The sequence below is a fragment of the Protomyctophum parallelum genome (genome assembly GCF_964188405.1).
Source record: "Protomyctophum parallelum genome assembly, chromosome: 14".
In the NCBI taxonomy this organism is placed as follows: domain Eukaryota; kingdom Metazoa; phylum Chordata; class Actinopteri; order Myctophiformes; family Myctophidae; genus Protomyctophum; species Protomyctophum parallelum.
The window spans coordinates 46,143,292-46,158,423 of record NC_139709.1 but is presented as its reverse complement, the minus strand read 5'-3'; the positions used below and the strand labels follow the sequence as shown (position 1 = coordinate 46,158,423).

The 15,132-nt window shown below is 43.0% G+C and overlaps 2 protein-coding genes across 2 annotated transcripts in view; both read left to right on the top strand.

The window, feature by feature from the left end:
• Window positions 1–771: 771 nt before the first annotated feature.
• Window positions 772–1,947, top strand: LOC310871343 (gap junction delta-4 protein-like; the record flags this gene model as incomplete). The annotated part of the gene is made up of 1 exon (XM_083782829.1): window positions 772–1,947. One exon carries the CDS (start codon window positions 772–774, stop codon window positions 1,945–1,947), a length of 1,176 nt encoding a protein of 391 aa, XP_083638955.1.
• A 10,208-nt stretch (window positions 1,948–12,155) lies between these two features.
• The window catches only part of LOC310871485 (partitioning defective 3 homolog), a 309,024-nt gene continuing 306,047 nt past the window's right edge, over window positions 12,156–15,132 (top strand). Inside the window, 1 exon segment of the mRNA XM_083783040.1 lies at window positions 12,156–12,512. Coding sequence (XP_083639166.1) covers window positions 12,393–12,512 — 120 coding nt within the window. The 5' untranslated portion in view covers window positions 12,156–12,392.

Sequence of the window (15,132 nt, the reverse complement as noted above, 5' to 3'; positions counted from 1 at the left end):
TTTGGGACTTCTAAACCAAATGGCAACACAGTCCGACTGGATTCTGGATTGTAACACGATTGTGCTGTAATTTGCCACTTTCAGATTCAGTTTTATTTAAAAGAAACAATGTCGCAGGTTTCCCTGCGACCCATCGCATACGATGCTTTACAATTACAATTCTCCTTCATCCCACTGCACAAAGGCTCACTGCTGCTTAGCTATTTCAACAATGCTTTGCTGGCAGCCTTGCTTGAAGGCTGATAAGAATAGCCCACAGGACAGGTCCTGGGTTTCTGGTGACAAAAGTGAGGTAGGAGCACACTTAGGAGGAGGTGTCTGGATATGACAGTAGGCTGTGACAAATCGAGAAATCATGCACTTTTGACACAGCGGGTGGGCAGGCAGGGGTGAAACCTCTCTACTCGCTTTGGAGTCGAGTCTGTTTTAGATTTGTGACATTGGAAAAGGGATTCGTGGAGACGGAGCTGTTTTTCTTTCTTTTCTTTACTTTAAACGATGACAAAGATGGGAGCAGTGGAAGTACTAGTTGTCACCATGAGTCACAATGTGTCCTTCATGGGTAGGTACATGCAGCGTTTGACTATATACCAAAAATATATTGTTTTTGTGTTAGTGAATCTGTATAGGAAGATGTTTGTCTTTGTTTCTGAGCTCAGTGGAAATATGCACTCATCTACACCGTAAAATACTGATCATTCAACTGTGTTAAATGAGCGTTGAAAGTATTTTACAAAAGCAAAAATGCAATCTCTTATGATTCCAGGTAAAATGTGGTGGATGGTAATGGTAGTCATTCGACTCTTCGTGGTGCTCCTGGCCGGCTTCACTCTCTTTGGCGACGAGCAGGAGCGCTTTGTGTGCAACACCATCCAGCCGGGCTGCTCCAGTGTCTGCTTCAACAGCTTCGCTCCCGTCTCCCTCCTCCGCCTCTGGCTGTTCCACCTCGTCCTCCTCTGCCTCCCTCACGTGACGTTCGCCACGTACATCACGCACAAAGCTCTGCAGAGTCGCCGTGCCGGAGGAGCCCACAATGGCTGTGGTGGCGGTCAGTTGTGCAGCTCGCGTCGCACGTCGACCGAGAACTCGAGCTCGTCGAGAGAGGCTTCCCTCAGCAAAACGCCCCTTCAGGCGGCGTGCCCGTCGTGTGACGGTGCAGCGGCGACCAGCTTTCACAGCGCTTACTGCCTGGTCGTGGTCCTCCGCCTTCTCCTGGAAGCTGCGTTTGGCGGGTGCCAGCTCTTCCTCTTTGGTTTCTCCATTCCCGAGAGCTTCCTGTGTTACGAGGCGCCCTGCACCTCCGGAGTCCACTGCTACGTTTCGAGGCCCACCGAGAAGACCCTGATGCTCAACTTTATGCTGGGCGCCGTAGCCGTGTCTGTCCTGCTGAGTCTGCTCGACCTGGTGACCTCCATGAAGACGGCGATGGAGAGACAGAGGATGCAGGGGGAGAGGCTGATGGAGGAGATGAGCAGAGGAGAGCAGAGTAGCGTCTTCACCAGCACGAGCGGAGCCGAAGACACCGACGTTCTTCTAGTTAAAAGAACCGTCCGCAGCGGGAGCTTAAAGAGCGACGGCAAGAACGGAGAGGTCGAGGCCGCAGGTGGCATGCCGATCGGAGCGGTTCCCGGTACTCGATTCAACACTGGAACCAACCTTAAGACTGGTGTATCTATCAATGGAAAAACCTTTATGTGGAGGGATGACAAATTGGAGGCACCACATCCTCCCAAACCAACGGAAACACCGTCTCTTGGACACTTCATAAATCACAACCATCTGAGGCCACCTCTGTCCCCTCAGGCTAGAGGACCTCCACAAAGCTCTGCACATCACATATCAGGCGACAGAAAGGTGGGACAGTACGCCTCAGCGACCATAGATTCAGACCAGCAGTCTGACTACAGCGATGTCAGTGATGCTAAAGACATCAGGGCCTGGGTGTAATGTGCTCTGGGTAAATATAAGAGCATTGGGAGAGTGGCCGAGGATGATCGTTTATTGAAAAGCATGCATGGTTTCAGTCAGTGAGATTATTCTTATTAATGTCAACATCTCCTCTTCTCAAAATTATAGGGTTAGCTGTTATTTTCATGTGAAACTTGAGCCGATCGAAGAAATGCAAGGCAGAGCTGGTTGGGACTGTAGTTACAGTGCTCAGCTGCTGTCTGGCTTTTATGTGACTTCAGTCACAACAGACACACTGACCTAAGCTCTGACCCCAGAGTGACTGACCTGACCTGACTGAAGGCAAACCTTCTCAGATTGCACAAAGAAGTGAGTGACACTGTTAGCTCAAATACTTTGGGCCATTGTTCAATCCGGAGGGCACGGTAGTCCGACATCCCATTCTGACCTGAGATCAGGTTCATACGAGGTTTCCGCCGGACACACACTGGTCTGATGAACCCATTCTGACCTGAGATCAGATTCTAAAAATGTCAGTCGCTCTTCGATTTTTCAAAAATAGCAGACCTACAAGCTCGTATCGCGCCACTCGGTGGCGCGATATGAGCTTGTAGATCTGCTATTTTTAAATAGCTAAAGCATAACATGATGCCGACACCAAAATGGGTGCCCGGTCAGAATGGGTTAAGACTCACCCGTGCCTCCAACATACGTGGCCATGGCGTGGTAGGGTTAGTAGTGTCGGACTGTCAGGATGTCGGACCAAAGATACGCACCCTGCTAGGCCGGTGGTTCTCAACCTTTTCTGGATCAGGGGGCCCCACTTGAAAATCTTTGGAAAACGTTTGTGGCCAGATGTGGCCGCGAATGCTTTCAAGGCTGTATTTTCAAAGCATGTTTATGTTAAAGATTCATCGATTTGTGTGGTGCTTGGATCAATTAAACTAATATTATCTGATAAATCTGATGTTTCAAGGTTTTAAAGAACAATACCATGATTTTATCACTTTTATATTATGGTATTTATTATGTACAAATTGTACATTCATCTTATATCATTAAAATATTAGTGTTTTTCCAATTATTTGGGGTCCCACTTGCAATCCTCACATCTGAGAATCGCTGTGTTAGGCTATGACTAACATTGTATGAATGAAGGAATTTGAGTCTCAAACTTTCATAGAATAGCACATGAAAAGCTCAAGCTAATAAATAAAGCCATAGTAGGGCCTACTCTGAGATGTGGTTTTTAGTGCAACAAACTGTTATTATTTTATGCAGTATATGTACCAAATACCCAGGTACTATATGGCATTGATATCAGAAGATTTTATTTCATTTTATTCTGTTTTTACTTTTGCTACGCCAGCCGCTATTTTAACTTTTATACTTTCTGTATTTCAGTTGTTTATCTCTTAGTTGATTGTGAAATTTGAAAACGTAATAAACATTGAGTCCTAAATGAACAGTCTGCCATAAGACGTCCGTAAACAGTCTTCTTGTTTTACATTTTACACAAGTAGGGTGACAGTCTAGAACGACAGTGTTGTCAATTGACTATATTCACACATTCACACATGGCGTGTGTGTGTGTGTGTGTGTGTGTGTGTGTGTGTGTGTGTGTGTGTGTGTGTGCGCGTGCGTGCGCGCGTGCGCTTGTATAATCAGCTGGAACGGTTTGCACTGCTCAAAAATGTCTGTCGTGTGAACATTGGATAGACCCACCAGTTACCATGTGTCTGATTGCAGCCCCTGGGCAGGCATCGTTTTACTGCAGAGGTTAGGGTTAGGTTTAGACATAGTTGCAAAAACTAGAACTGTCAGTCACAGCGACTCCTGGCCAATTACAGCAGGGTTTTCATCGATAATGCATGAAAGGTTGGTCTGAGTTGAAAAGGTTAACTTTCACAACAAACCCTAAACACTCACATACTGCACTGTACTATACACGGTACACACTGTATTTGAGCATGTATATATTTGACCGTAAAGTAATCCAAACATAATACTCACACACGTACAGTATATCTGATGTGTTGTGTGTGTTACACTGGATTGGGCTGGAGCTGCAGTGGAGATGACTTGGCCAGAAGTCACATCCAAGTGTGCCACAAATTAACGTTCCTGTCTGTTGTACATGTTCTGTACTATCAAAGCCAGATTACAGATGTTACCATGCAATATCAATACCAACCAAGTACAACCTAGTACCTACTCTATGTACGACTGCTTTATTTATCCCATTCTGACCGGGCACCCATTTTGGTGTCGGCATCATGTTATGCTTTAGCTATTTAAAAATAGCAGATCTACAAGCTCATATCGCGCCACCGAGTGGCGCGATACGAGCTTGTAGGTCTGCTATTTTTGAAAAATCGAAGAGCGACTGACATTTTTAGAATCTGATCTCAGGTCAGAATGGGTTCATCAGACCAGTGTGTGTCCGGCGGAAACCTCGTATGAATCTGATCTCAGGTCAGAATGGTTTATTTATACTTTATATACTATTTATATAAAGGCCTTGTCCTGTATACTGCTAGACTGAACTGGTCATTATAGTTGACATTTACCAGCTCATGTATCATTCAAGCACCAAATGGTTTAACTCTACGATCAATTCCAATAGCAATACCACTGATATTGCTTTTGTAAATCATGATCAAAGATGCTGATCCTTGAGATAGACCTACTGTGGGATGATCAGTTGAACTTTAACTATTATGGAACAACTGCTGTGTTCCATAATGGGGCTGTATAAACCCAGTTTAGAGTCATATATCACCACAGGCTGCGGTAAGGTTATGTTTATAGAATAATGGTGTCGATATCTGGCAGTCTTGGACATTACATTATTGTCCTTTCTAAGTAAAAGGCCAAACTACTACAATACAAACAGACACACACACACACACCATGGCAAAATTCCAGACAGCGTGTCCGTTTACAGTGGTAAAGGCCCAATCCAATCTGTTTTCCTGTTCCCCATGCAGTAAGCCTGAAGTAGATACGCTTACTAGACCTTTGCTTCTGATAAAGGAAGCATTAGAAACACCAATCATAGTCTTTATTTGTATTGTACAATGAGAAAACATTCAGATACTACATGAACACTTAGGGGCAAACATGGCAGGTTTTCTACACATCCTGGCTACCAGAATATTGTAGTAGTTTGGCCTTTTACTTAGAAAGGACAATAATGTAAGGTTTATGCACAAGTCCAAGACTGCCAGATATCAACACCATTATTCTATAAACATTGTGTTTATGTAGACTCTACACCAATCACAAATATGTTTTTCAAATAAGTAGTCAACACACTACAGTTTTTTATTTACTGTTGCCTTTACTGACCTCTGGTGGTGAAATGTATGTAGTGTAGCTGATAATGTAGTGTAGCTGTAGCCTGGCTAATAAGCCAGACCGAATCAGCCGTTGGCAAAAAATAATTGCCTGCCGGCGGATTACACGACAGTGTGATTTGAGTCTGGGTTATTAGCCAGGCTAGTGTAGCTGACCTGTAATTCAGCTGAAAGGTTATGACAATGTTTGGACAAGCGCAAATATGCACCAGATCATAATGTACATCTACCACACCTGAAGAGGTCCATATCCATATATACTATACAATACAATAAAAACGAATTAGTAAAAACAAAAACAAATGAATACATCAATAAACCATTTTTATAATTCGGTATTTCTAGAATATACTGTAGAGCAATGGTTCTCATCTTGACACGTACTGACGTGATAGGCCTACTATGATTATGATGGTATACTTTTGAAATTGATTGATTGATTGAAATATTTATTAACAGTTTGTAGAATTTACAGTACATTTTAAGCACAAACTCAATACAAAGACTGTCAACTGTGAGTGGACGACCCAATTAAGCATTACACTTGTTTACAACAGGGTCCACATTGTTCAATTCATCAAAACATTTAGAGACATACAAATAAACATTTCTATGTAGCTAAAGTACAGAACAGGAATTCATCATATGGGAAGCAAAAAAGGGAAAAGATACAATATACAGTGAGAGAAAATGGGGGATTCAGATTTTACAGAGGCCAGTTTCGAATTGCAGCCATCCGTAGGTGCCCTTTGAGAGCGGTTTTGAAGGAGTCAAGGGATTCACATGTCTTAATGACTGTTGGTAGGGCGTTCCACATTTTGGTGGCATAGGAGCGAAAATAATTTAGTCCCTTGTTTGTGCCGAATCTGGGTTGTACATGGTTTGTTGCACTCCCTCTGGTGTTGTGGGTGTGGACTTCGTTTACATTAAGGAAGTATTTAGACAGGTACATGGGTATCTTGGTGGTGTATCGAATCTTGTGGACCAGACCCATTGCAAGATGCTGTACTCTGTCGTCGACCCTAAGCCATCCCAGCCTGTCAAAGTGGGCAGGGGTGAGGTGGGTTCGGGGAGTGAGGCCAAGTAGGAGCCTGACCAGTTTGTACTGTACTGACCATGACCATGATACTAACACGATACTAACACGATGCTGAAATGACACTGACACAATACTAACATGATACTAACATGATACTGAAAGGACACTTACACAATACTAACATGATACTGACATGATACTAACTGTGATACATATGATACTGACATGATACTAACCATGATACTATGATACTGACATGATACTAACATGATACTGACATGATACTAACCGTGAAACTATGATACTGACACGATACTGATACTATGATACTGACCATGACCATGATCCATGATACTGATACTTGGATATCCGTGGATATGCAGTGGGGCTTGGGATATCCGTGGATATGCTCCTGAGGAGGATTCTAAAAACGACTTATAAATCCTAAAGCCTTGTTTATACTTCACTGTGCAACGGTCCTATGCTGGAAAATAGCAGATATGCAAACTCACAGCACATCTCATTCAAGACACTGAACTTGCAGATCTGCCATTTTTGCCATCCAAATGCATTAAATGGTTAAATGGGCCCTAAAGGATGCAGAAATTAACTAGAAAAAGTGCCCTTCTGGGCACAGGTCTCCACCAGGAGGATAGGAGAGTCTGTGATGTTTGGCAAAACGTTTAGGAGTAATTTAAACATGTTTGTTTGGGTTTGTGTGTGTGTGTGTGTGTGTGTGTGTGTGTGTGTGTGTGTGTGTGTGTGTGTGTGTGTGTGTGTGTGTGTGTGTGTGTGTTTGTGTGTGTGTGTGTGTGTGTGTGAGGGTGTGTGTGTGTGTGCGTGTGTGTGTGTGTGTGTGTGTGTGTGTGTGTGTGTGTGTGTGTGTGTGTGAGACGCAACTTGGCATGTTGTAGCGCCACCATGAGGCTGATTGAAAACAGTGTATCCCAAGCACGGCTTGGGATACACTATACACCATGTCTTCCTTCTCAGAATGCATTTCTTTCATGTGGATTCCAAGGGATTCGATTTCCACAACTTCAGTTATGATATTTAGCGTGGTGACTTCTCCTTGCACCAGCCATCCAAATACACTTTCCAGTGCAACTATAGTCCTTCATTCAGTCTCTCCATTTTTCCTGTGACCATTTTCCAATATTGGTCTCCGCCAATTAGAACTCCTAATTCCACTGCATCCATCCCTATGATGGGTACATCTGCTATGGGCATTCCTTTTGCTTCCAAGTCCCTCCTTATCTTTCCGTTTGGCGCTTTAATCATAGAAGAGCTCAACTTGGGTGTTTCCAATAAATGGACTGTTGGACATCAATGCTTTGATTGTTCTTAATATTTCTCAAACGAGCCTTCACTTTCCTGCAGGTAATTCTCTGGGGTGTTTTGGAACCAAACACATACATATTCAACGTTTCTTTATCTATAACTGGCAGGTTAAGTGCTCTGGAAATATCCTCTTTAATGAAATTGGGTGCTACCCCATCTAATAGGCACCTGGCTACTTGGCTTTGCGTTGGTGCATCTATCCAAATGGTAGCTGTCTGCAGTAATACTGTACTATTGTCAGAGTTGCTTGCTACACTATAACATCAGTAAGACAGGACGGCAAAAAAGGCACCCCAGGTTCAGCGCTTTGTGCAGCCTGAGTGCCTGGTCAGTGGTCAGGGTGCTGCTGAAAATGTTGCGCGGAGGACCCTTGCTGTGTGTTTCCTGCATGGAGGTGGAGGATGGTATTTAAATCCAAGGCCATCTGCTTAAACTCTAGTTAGTAAAGAACAGTGAAACACAGACAGGGCTGGGGGTGAGCATTCTGGGCAATATCATAGGTGGATTTATTTCTTGTATTTGTCTACATTGTGCGTGCGTGCCAACAATAATGTCCATGTGATGACTTAATTACTAGAGTCAGAAATAGGCATGAAAGAAAGGTTCCGTGCTGTGACATGCAGCTCTTGTCACGGAGTTATTAGGCTATATTTGAACTTTGAGGAGCAGACTTTTGATAGATACACATAATAGTCTGCACATTACATAGACCACAATGCTGTACATTTGCATATCATCTCTCTTCCGGAGAGAAAAATAGAATAGGCGACTTGTCCTACCAGTCATAGTTCGAGAGATGCATCACATACCACAACTTCACTACGGGTAGCCTATAGTGTCTTTGGAAAGTTGAGCCACCTTTATCAAGAAGTCACCATCTGTTTTCCTGTGTGGCAGGTGAGGTTATATGGTTTAAATACTGTCCGTGCAGAGCTAACCCTAACCGTGTGTGTGTGTGTGTGTGTGTGTGTGTGTGCGCGCGCTCGCACGTGTGTGTGCATGTGTGTGTGCGGCTGTGCATGTGTAGGTGTGCGTGTGTACATGTGTGTGTGGGTGTACACGTGTATGAGAGAAAAACCAAGCAAGAGAGAGAATGAGAGAGTGACACATCTTTTTGTGCAAGCATGTGTGCCTGCACACACAGTACTGTACTTGCGTGCATTGTGTGTATGTGCATACATACATGTAAATGCAGGCATGTCCTGTATGTGCCTACATCATACATGTGAGTATGTGCCTTTGTATTAAAGTATGTTGATGATCTGTACATGCATAGGCCAATTATATGTTCATGCGTTTGGGAAGGTTGGTTGTTAGGTTAGTTGCAATTTTATTATTGGTATTCTTATAACAGTTAGATGTGGTCTAGAATTTGTATGCCTATTAGTGCATAGAGGTTAAACTGTATTATTCAATGTCATACTTTACTGTAATTTATGTGTATTTAATTGGCCAGTGCCGTCAATGTGGAGCTTGTGGAGCAATAGTTTTGTGACCGCAATCACAGTTTGCAATTTAATTGCTAAAGTTTTAAGCTGAATAGGTCAACTAAACTAACATGTAGGCTATAGATGCATGTTAGCCAATGTTCAACTTGTTGCTTCCTGTAATTCATTGTTGTTTTAAGAAAGAAATGGCAAGGTTTGTTTTGATCGTGCCATTACTCTATGCCTGTCTTCTGCATCCTTATATATTCACCCCACCTCTGCATCTCCTTGGCCCAGCCTGTCCTGTTGGCATGGCTGCAGATGGTCAGCAACATAAGAAAGAGGTGTGTGTGTGTGTGTGTGTGTGTGTGTGTGTGTGTGTGTGTGTGTGTGTGTGTGTGTGTGTGTGCGCGCACGAGCGTGTGGGATGAATGCGTAACACAATCGCATGCTGTTAAGTGATGATGCAATAATAGATGCTTTTATGTGTTTGCTGGTGGTCTTCAACTTTAGCCCAGCTGCTGCTTCAGTTCCTTGGGTCACTCTCATTATGTGAATGAGGCCATTATTCCAGTCTGACCCAATTTTATGGCTTCTTCAGATGTCCTCCCCATACACACACTTAAACTAGACATTGGAGTTCACTTAACAGCCCTGAACGGCTGAACCCATGGGTAAATCATGCCCAAGTGGACCTATGGATGCTTTTTGCTTCTCCCTGTCTCACTGTTTCTGTCCGTCTGCCTGTCTTTCAACCAGGAAGAAGCCATCATGGAATGAAATGATGATGGGCGTTAGGTGAACATCAAACCCTGGCTGAGTTGAGTGTTTTTCTTGTTATGGCTGGAGCTGCCATGTCCTAACCACTGCCAGCTGCAGCTAAAACTATTATTGAGGTAATCTTAACCGGTTTACTCCTTATTCTCAGTAAAACGGACTAGAGTTTCAACTGTACTTGGACCACTTTTTAACGTCTACACCAAATCTCGTTCTCCCAAGAATATGGATGCTGGGGTTCTAGATGTTGAGTCATAGTACTGTCCAAATGTGACACATTGTTAGACATTTCTTCAACTGCACTGAACCATGTGCCACAACAGCTGAAACATGTAGCAAATAAACTTAGATGATATAGGCCTGCTACTTAAATCTATTGATCCAAGTCATAACACAATAAATCGATTGATCATTAAAAAAAACGTGCTCTGAAAATGCATACAGCCCACCCATCCCACCACATGTAGTCATGGGGTGGGCCACAAACATTTTGTGGATTTTCAAATGGACCTTAATCCGCTCCTATAGTGGCATCCTATAGTATTGACTTAGGCACTGGAAATGTTGCATTTATTGCAGAGGACTCGATGGTAAATATTTCCTTTTTAGTGTTTCTTGTTTCACGTCTCCATGACCATGCGTTGGCATTGTGTTCAAAGCTCAAAGCTCTGTTTTGTCCATTATGACAGCTGGCCTGCATGGCTGGTGAGGTTGTGGTTGGTGGTCGCAGAGCGCTGCAGCTGTGTTAATGGCTAAAATAGCCTGCCAGCTGTATGGTGGCATGGTGGCAGTGCATGGCGTAGCAAACTCCATCTAACCCACACAGCCACGTTAACCACATACACACTCTTTCAATTATATGCTTGGAATTCGAGTGTTCCTCATCTCACTCCCATTGTTCACTACTGAAAAATGGACAGAATTGAAGCTACAATCAGTAACGTTTATGTCCCACTCACACGCTCTAACACGCAAGCACTCACGCACACCCACGCGCACGCACACGCACACACACACACACACACACACACACACACACACACACGCGCGCACGCACGCACGCACGCACGCACACACACACACACACACACACACACACACACACACACACACACACACACACACACACACACACACACACACACACACACACACACACACACACACACACACACACACACACACACAAACACACGTACGTACATCTGTCAATGGGTTAAAATATTCTTACTTATTACACATTACACATTTTAGGACAGATAGCCAGTATTGGGGGTGGGCCAGAAGAAAGGCCTTTAAATTAATTTGAGCAGGTCCAGTGCAATTGTACACCCAAGGCTTTTCAGCAGCTAATGTATAGGGTAGGCCTACAACTGACATAATCAGAAACGTAGCATAGCACCATGGATGCCTTTGTTTAAAGAAAGAACCCCATGCATCTGTGTCTGAGTCAATCATTACACAGTTACCTACATGCAGACATGCATGCATAGGCCATACACTCACAGAGAACAGAGAGAGACACACACATAGCATTGGTCCGACACGGTTCTCTAAATCCACACAACTATGGGGGTCTACAACTACGGTGTTTTATATTAAATTTCATATTTACATTTATTTCATAGGATAAATGGGGGGAGGGCAAAATATAACATATATTTTTTTACAGATGCTAATTGATAGCCAAATAACTTGAAAGAAGGGACAAACAATAAGTTGTAGGCTACATTTAGGTCTGATTGATTGATTGATTGAAATATTTATTAACAGTTTGTAGAATTACAGTACATTTTAAGCACAAACTCAATACAAAGACTGTTAACTGTGAGTGGACGACCCAATTAAGCATTACACTTGTTTACAACAGGGTCCACATTGTTCAATTCATCAAAGCATTTAGAGACATACAAATATACACTTCTATGTAGTTAAAGAACAGAACAGGAATTTATAGGAAGCAAAAAGGGAAAGGATACATATACAGTGAGGGGAAAAGGGGGGGGAGCGGTGGGGGGGGGATTATAATAATATAATAATCATGTATAGTGCATATTCAAATCATGCACAGGCACATTTAAAGTATTTATGGACATTTTCCACAGCATACATGTATTCTTAATTTTTTGGGGAAAATAGCCAATTTAACATTGAGGCGCCCACAATGTTTACTCAACTTGTCCGCGGGGGGGAGACAGCTCCCGCTTTTCCTGGCCGTGTATTCATGAGCTCAGCAGCACAGCCACAACTAGTAGGGATTTGTGAAGCGACGCGACTGAAGAAGAGAAGGGACGGGACTCGGGAGAGAGAGAGAGAGGAAAACAGGTGGTCTGAAAACACACACATAACAATGTCGTCCCGCCGGGAAAGGCGGAAAGGTCTTTAGGTCTGCCTCTCTCTTTCTAAAGGACACAAAGGAATACGAGAGGATAACCAAAGTGAAGACAAATTCATGCTCCCGCCGAGGTTGTCTTTCCAGCGGAGCGCTCTTTCTCGGCTTTTTACTCCGGACCTGGGAAGCGTATATCGGATAGTAACAGCATGAAAGTGACGGTGTGCTTCGGCAGGACGCGGGTGGTCGTGCCGTGCGGGGATGGAAACATTAAAGTCCACTCGCTCATACAGCAGGCTGTCATGAGGTACAAGAAAGCCATCGCCAAGGTGAGTGTTGTCACTTTAGTGTCCAAGAGAACAGCGGCGGCTTTTGTTCCCGTCGTTCCTCCACCGACGGCTGCAGGCTGAGTGGGAACAATGTTGCAATGCAATATGGCGCAAACTTGAAACAAACGCAAAGAAGACAGAGGATAGAGAGAGAGATGCATTTCTCTGTTCAACATTTAGCCACTCTGAAAGCAAAAGAGCAGACTAGTTGCTGACTGTGCTGTGTTGCTTTTTAAAGCAAGCCCGCACCGCCATTGTGGTTGTTGTGTTTTGTAAACCCCGCAAAACTTCCTCTGGGACTTCAAAGTATAGGTTAGACTGCAGCAGCCAGTTTGGAGGAAATGTGAGCTTCTCCTAAAATGAATGTTTTTTTCTAAGAACGAGCTGCATGTCTGCATGTGTAAACAGTAACACAGTGACCTGGGTGGAATATTAGTTCAAGTGATGATGGCCCTATGGCTGGAAGTTGCAATCTGCGATTAGCCTATTAGGCTAGCCTCAGATAGCCATCATGCTTGCCAAAGTAGATCTGCAGGAAATCTAGGAGTTTTAAAAAGTGTGGATCGGATTCTGTCCTTCTGCCAAGAGTGTGTTCGCAATAGGAATAACATTCTGATCTTTACGGCCATACTCTTCGTGACACATTCTGCAAGGGCTTTCCTTTAAGCAACAACAAAGTTTGTCTTTGTTGTAGTTATAATTAGGTTATTATCGTTGCTAAGGGAGTTGGCTAAGAGGTTGTAGCATGAGAGGCTATATAATGTTATCAAGCAATCGATAAGAACCTGGCTTAATAGTGGCTTGTTCAGATGAATCGACGAAGGAAATGTATTTGCAGTGTGTCGGTCATTTGGGACAGTTATTCCTGACACTTTGGTACACAGCGGTTAATGTAGTTAGTAGATGAAGCTAGTAGCTACTACATTCATTACCACTCCTCCTTGGGTCTGCAAGAGGCCCTGGAGGATACAGAGGGAAACTGCAACAGCACGCTCCAGCTGATCGCATGGCTGCAGCCAGTCAGCGAGGAGAGGAGAGCTGTCATTCCACTATTGAACCTAAACAGGCGTCGCTTAAAATAGCTAAAAGATGATGTCAAGGAAATAAAAGTTCTCATATGCGTAACTTGATGGCAACTGTATCATCGGTATCTAGGGAGATGGGATGGAGTCATGGGACTGTGTGTGTGTGTGTGTGTGTCCGACTGGGTGCACTTAAGGACAAACGGTTTGTGTGGTGGTGTTAGTGGTGGGGTCAGGTGTACACAATAGAAAGTTCAAAGGTGATTTAAAACTTTTTAAATTCCCCAAAACTTATTTTTAAATTCCAAACTGTAGGCTATATCGCATTCTCAGCAGATATCACTGGACAATAATCTACATGGCATCAATATAATATATTTGGTAGTATTAATCCTATAACTTTGGTTTGCAATTTGGTCGTAAGCTCAACATTCTTCCTATTATTGCTAAATAAAAGCATGCATTTTAAGCTTATGACCATTAGAGTTGTACCCGATAAATCAGACCTACTCATAAAGAAACCGATTTGTCGTCCACACCTGACACCACAGTAAATAAACCATATATGTATGCATAGTTTCCTCCTTGTTCCCAGATAATATTCCACCACACATTACTATTGATCCATTGTCGACCACACTGTTGCGTTTTGGGCTGTAGATGAATAAATGAATGCAGTAATGCACTGCTGCTCTGCAATGTCAACTTCCAAGTAGCCCCTTTTGCTTTAAACATTGTAATTCATTGTAGTGTAGAACAGTGCTTCCCAATCTTTACTCGGGTCGAGACCCAAAAGAGAGATTATTAGACCTTTGCCCCGGGACCCAAAATAGCAGATCTAGTGCACAACGGGTCATAGATCAACTATTTACAGTACTACTTATTCATTATATTTGTTTTTTATTCATGGAATTTCTTAGATTCGTTTTTTTTTTAATTTATGAAATTACTTTACATTTGTCTATTTAAAGGCGCAATGAGCACATGTCATGTCACAATTATTGGTTGCAATTATTTGAGATGATCACAATTGTTTTTGCATGTGTAATTGTCATATATATTTTTGAAATAAGCAGATTTCAGTCATATCTGCCTGTGCAAAACCTTGCACAGACAGATATGACTGACATATTTAATAATAAACCAACCGGTTTACAAGGCCTAAAAGGCAAACGTCAATGTACTTTTTATTCATATGTTCCAAATTATTTGTTTATTGCATTAATTAATTGCAGAGTAATATCTCATAATCATGACATGGCTGTAGTTGAGCCACCAGGAGGAAGGAAGCATAGTGGTAATATCTTCTTCACCTGTGTCCCATCTTACATGGTCACACTCAGTCCACCAGACCACCATCCATGCTTACTTTAATGCAAATGGTGTGTTATGCTAGGAGAGAGAGAGGGAGGGACAGAACAAGAAAACAGCGTTGTTGACGTTCTTCCTTCAGATATAATTTATGTCTGTGGGAAGTTAAACTATTCTTAGGAAAACGTCAGTGACGCAATCTCTGCAGTAGCATGCTGCAGTTGTTTACTTGTTTCATCTTGGGTCAGGAATGTGGAACTTATTCTGTAAAATCGGTCTCCTTTAAC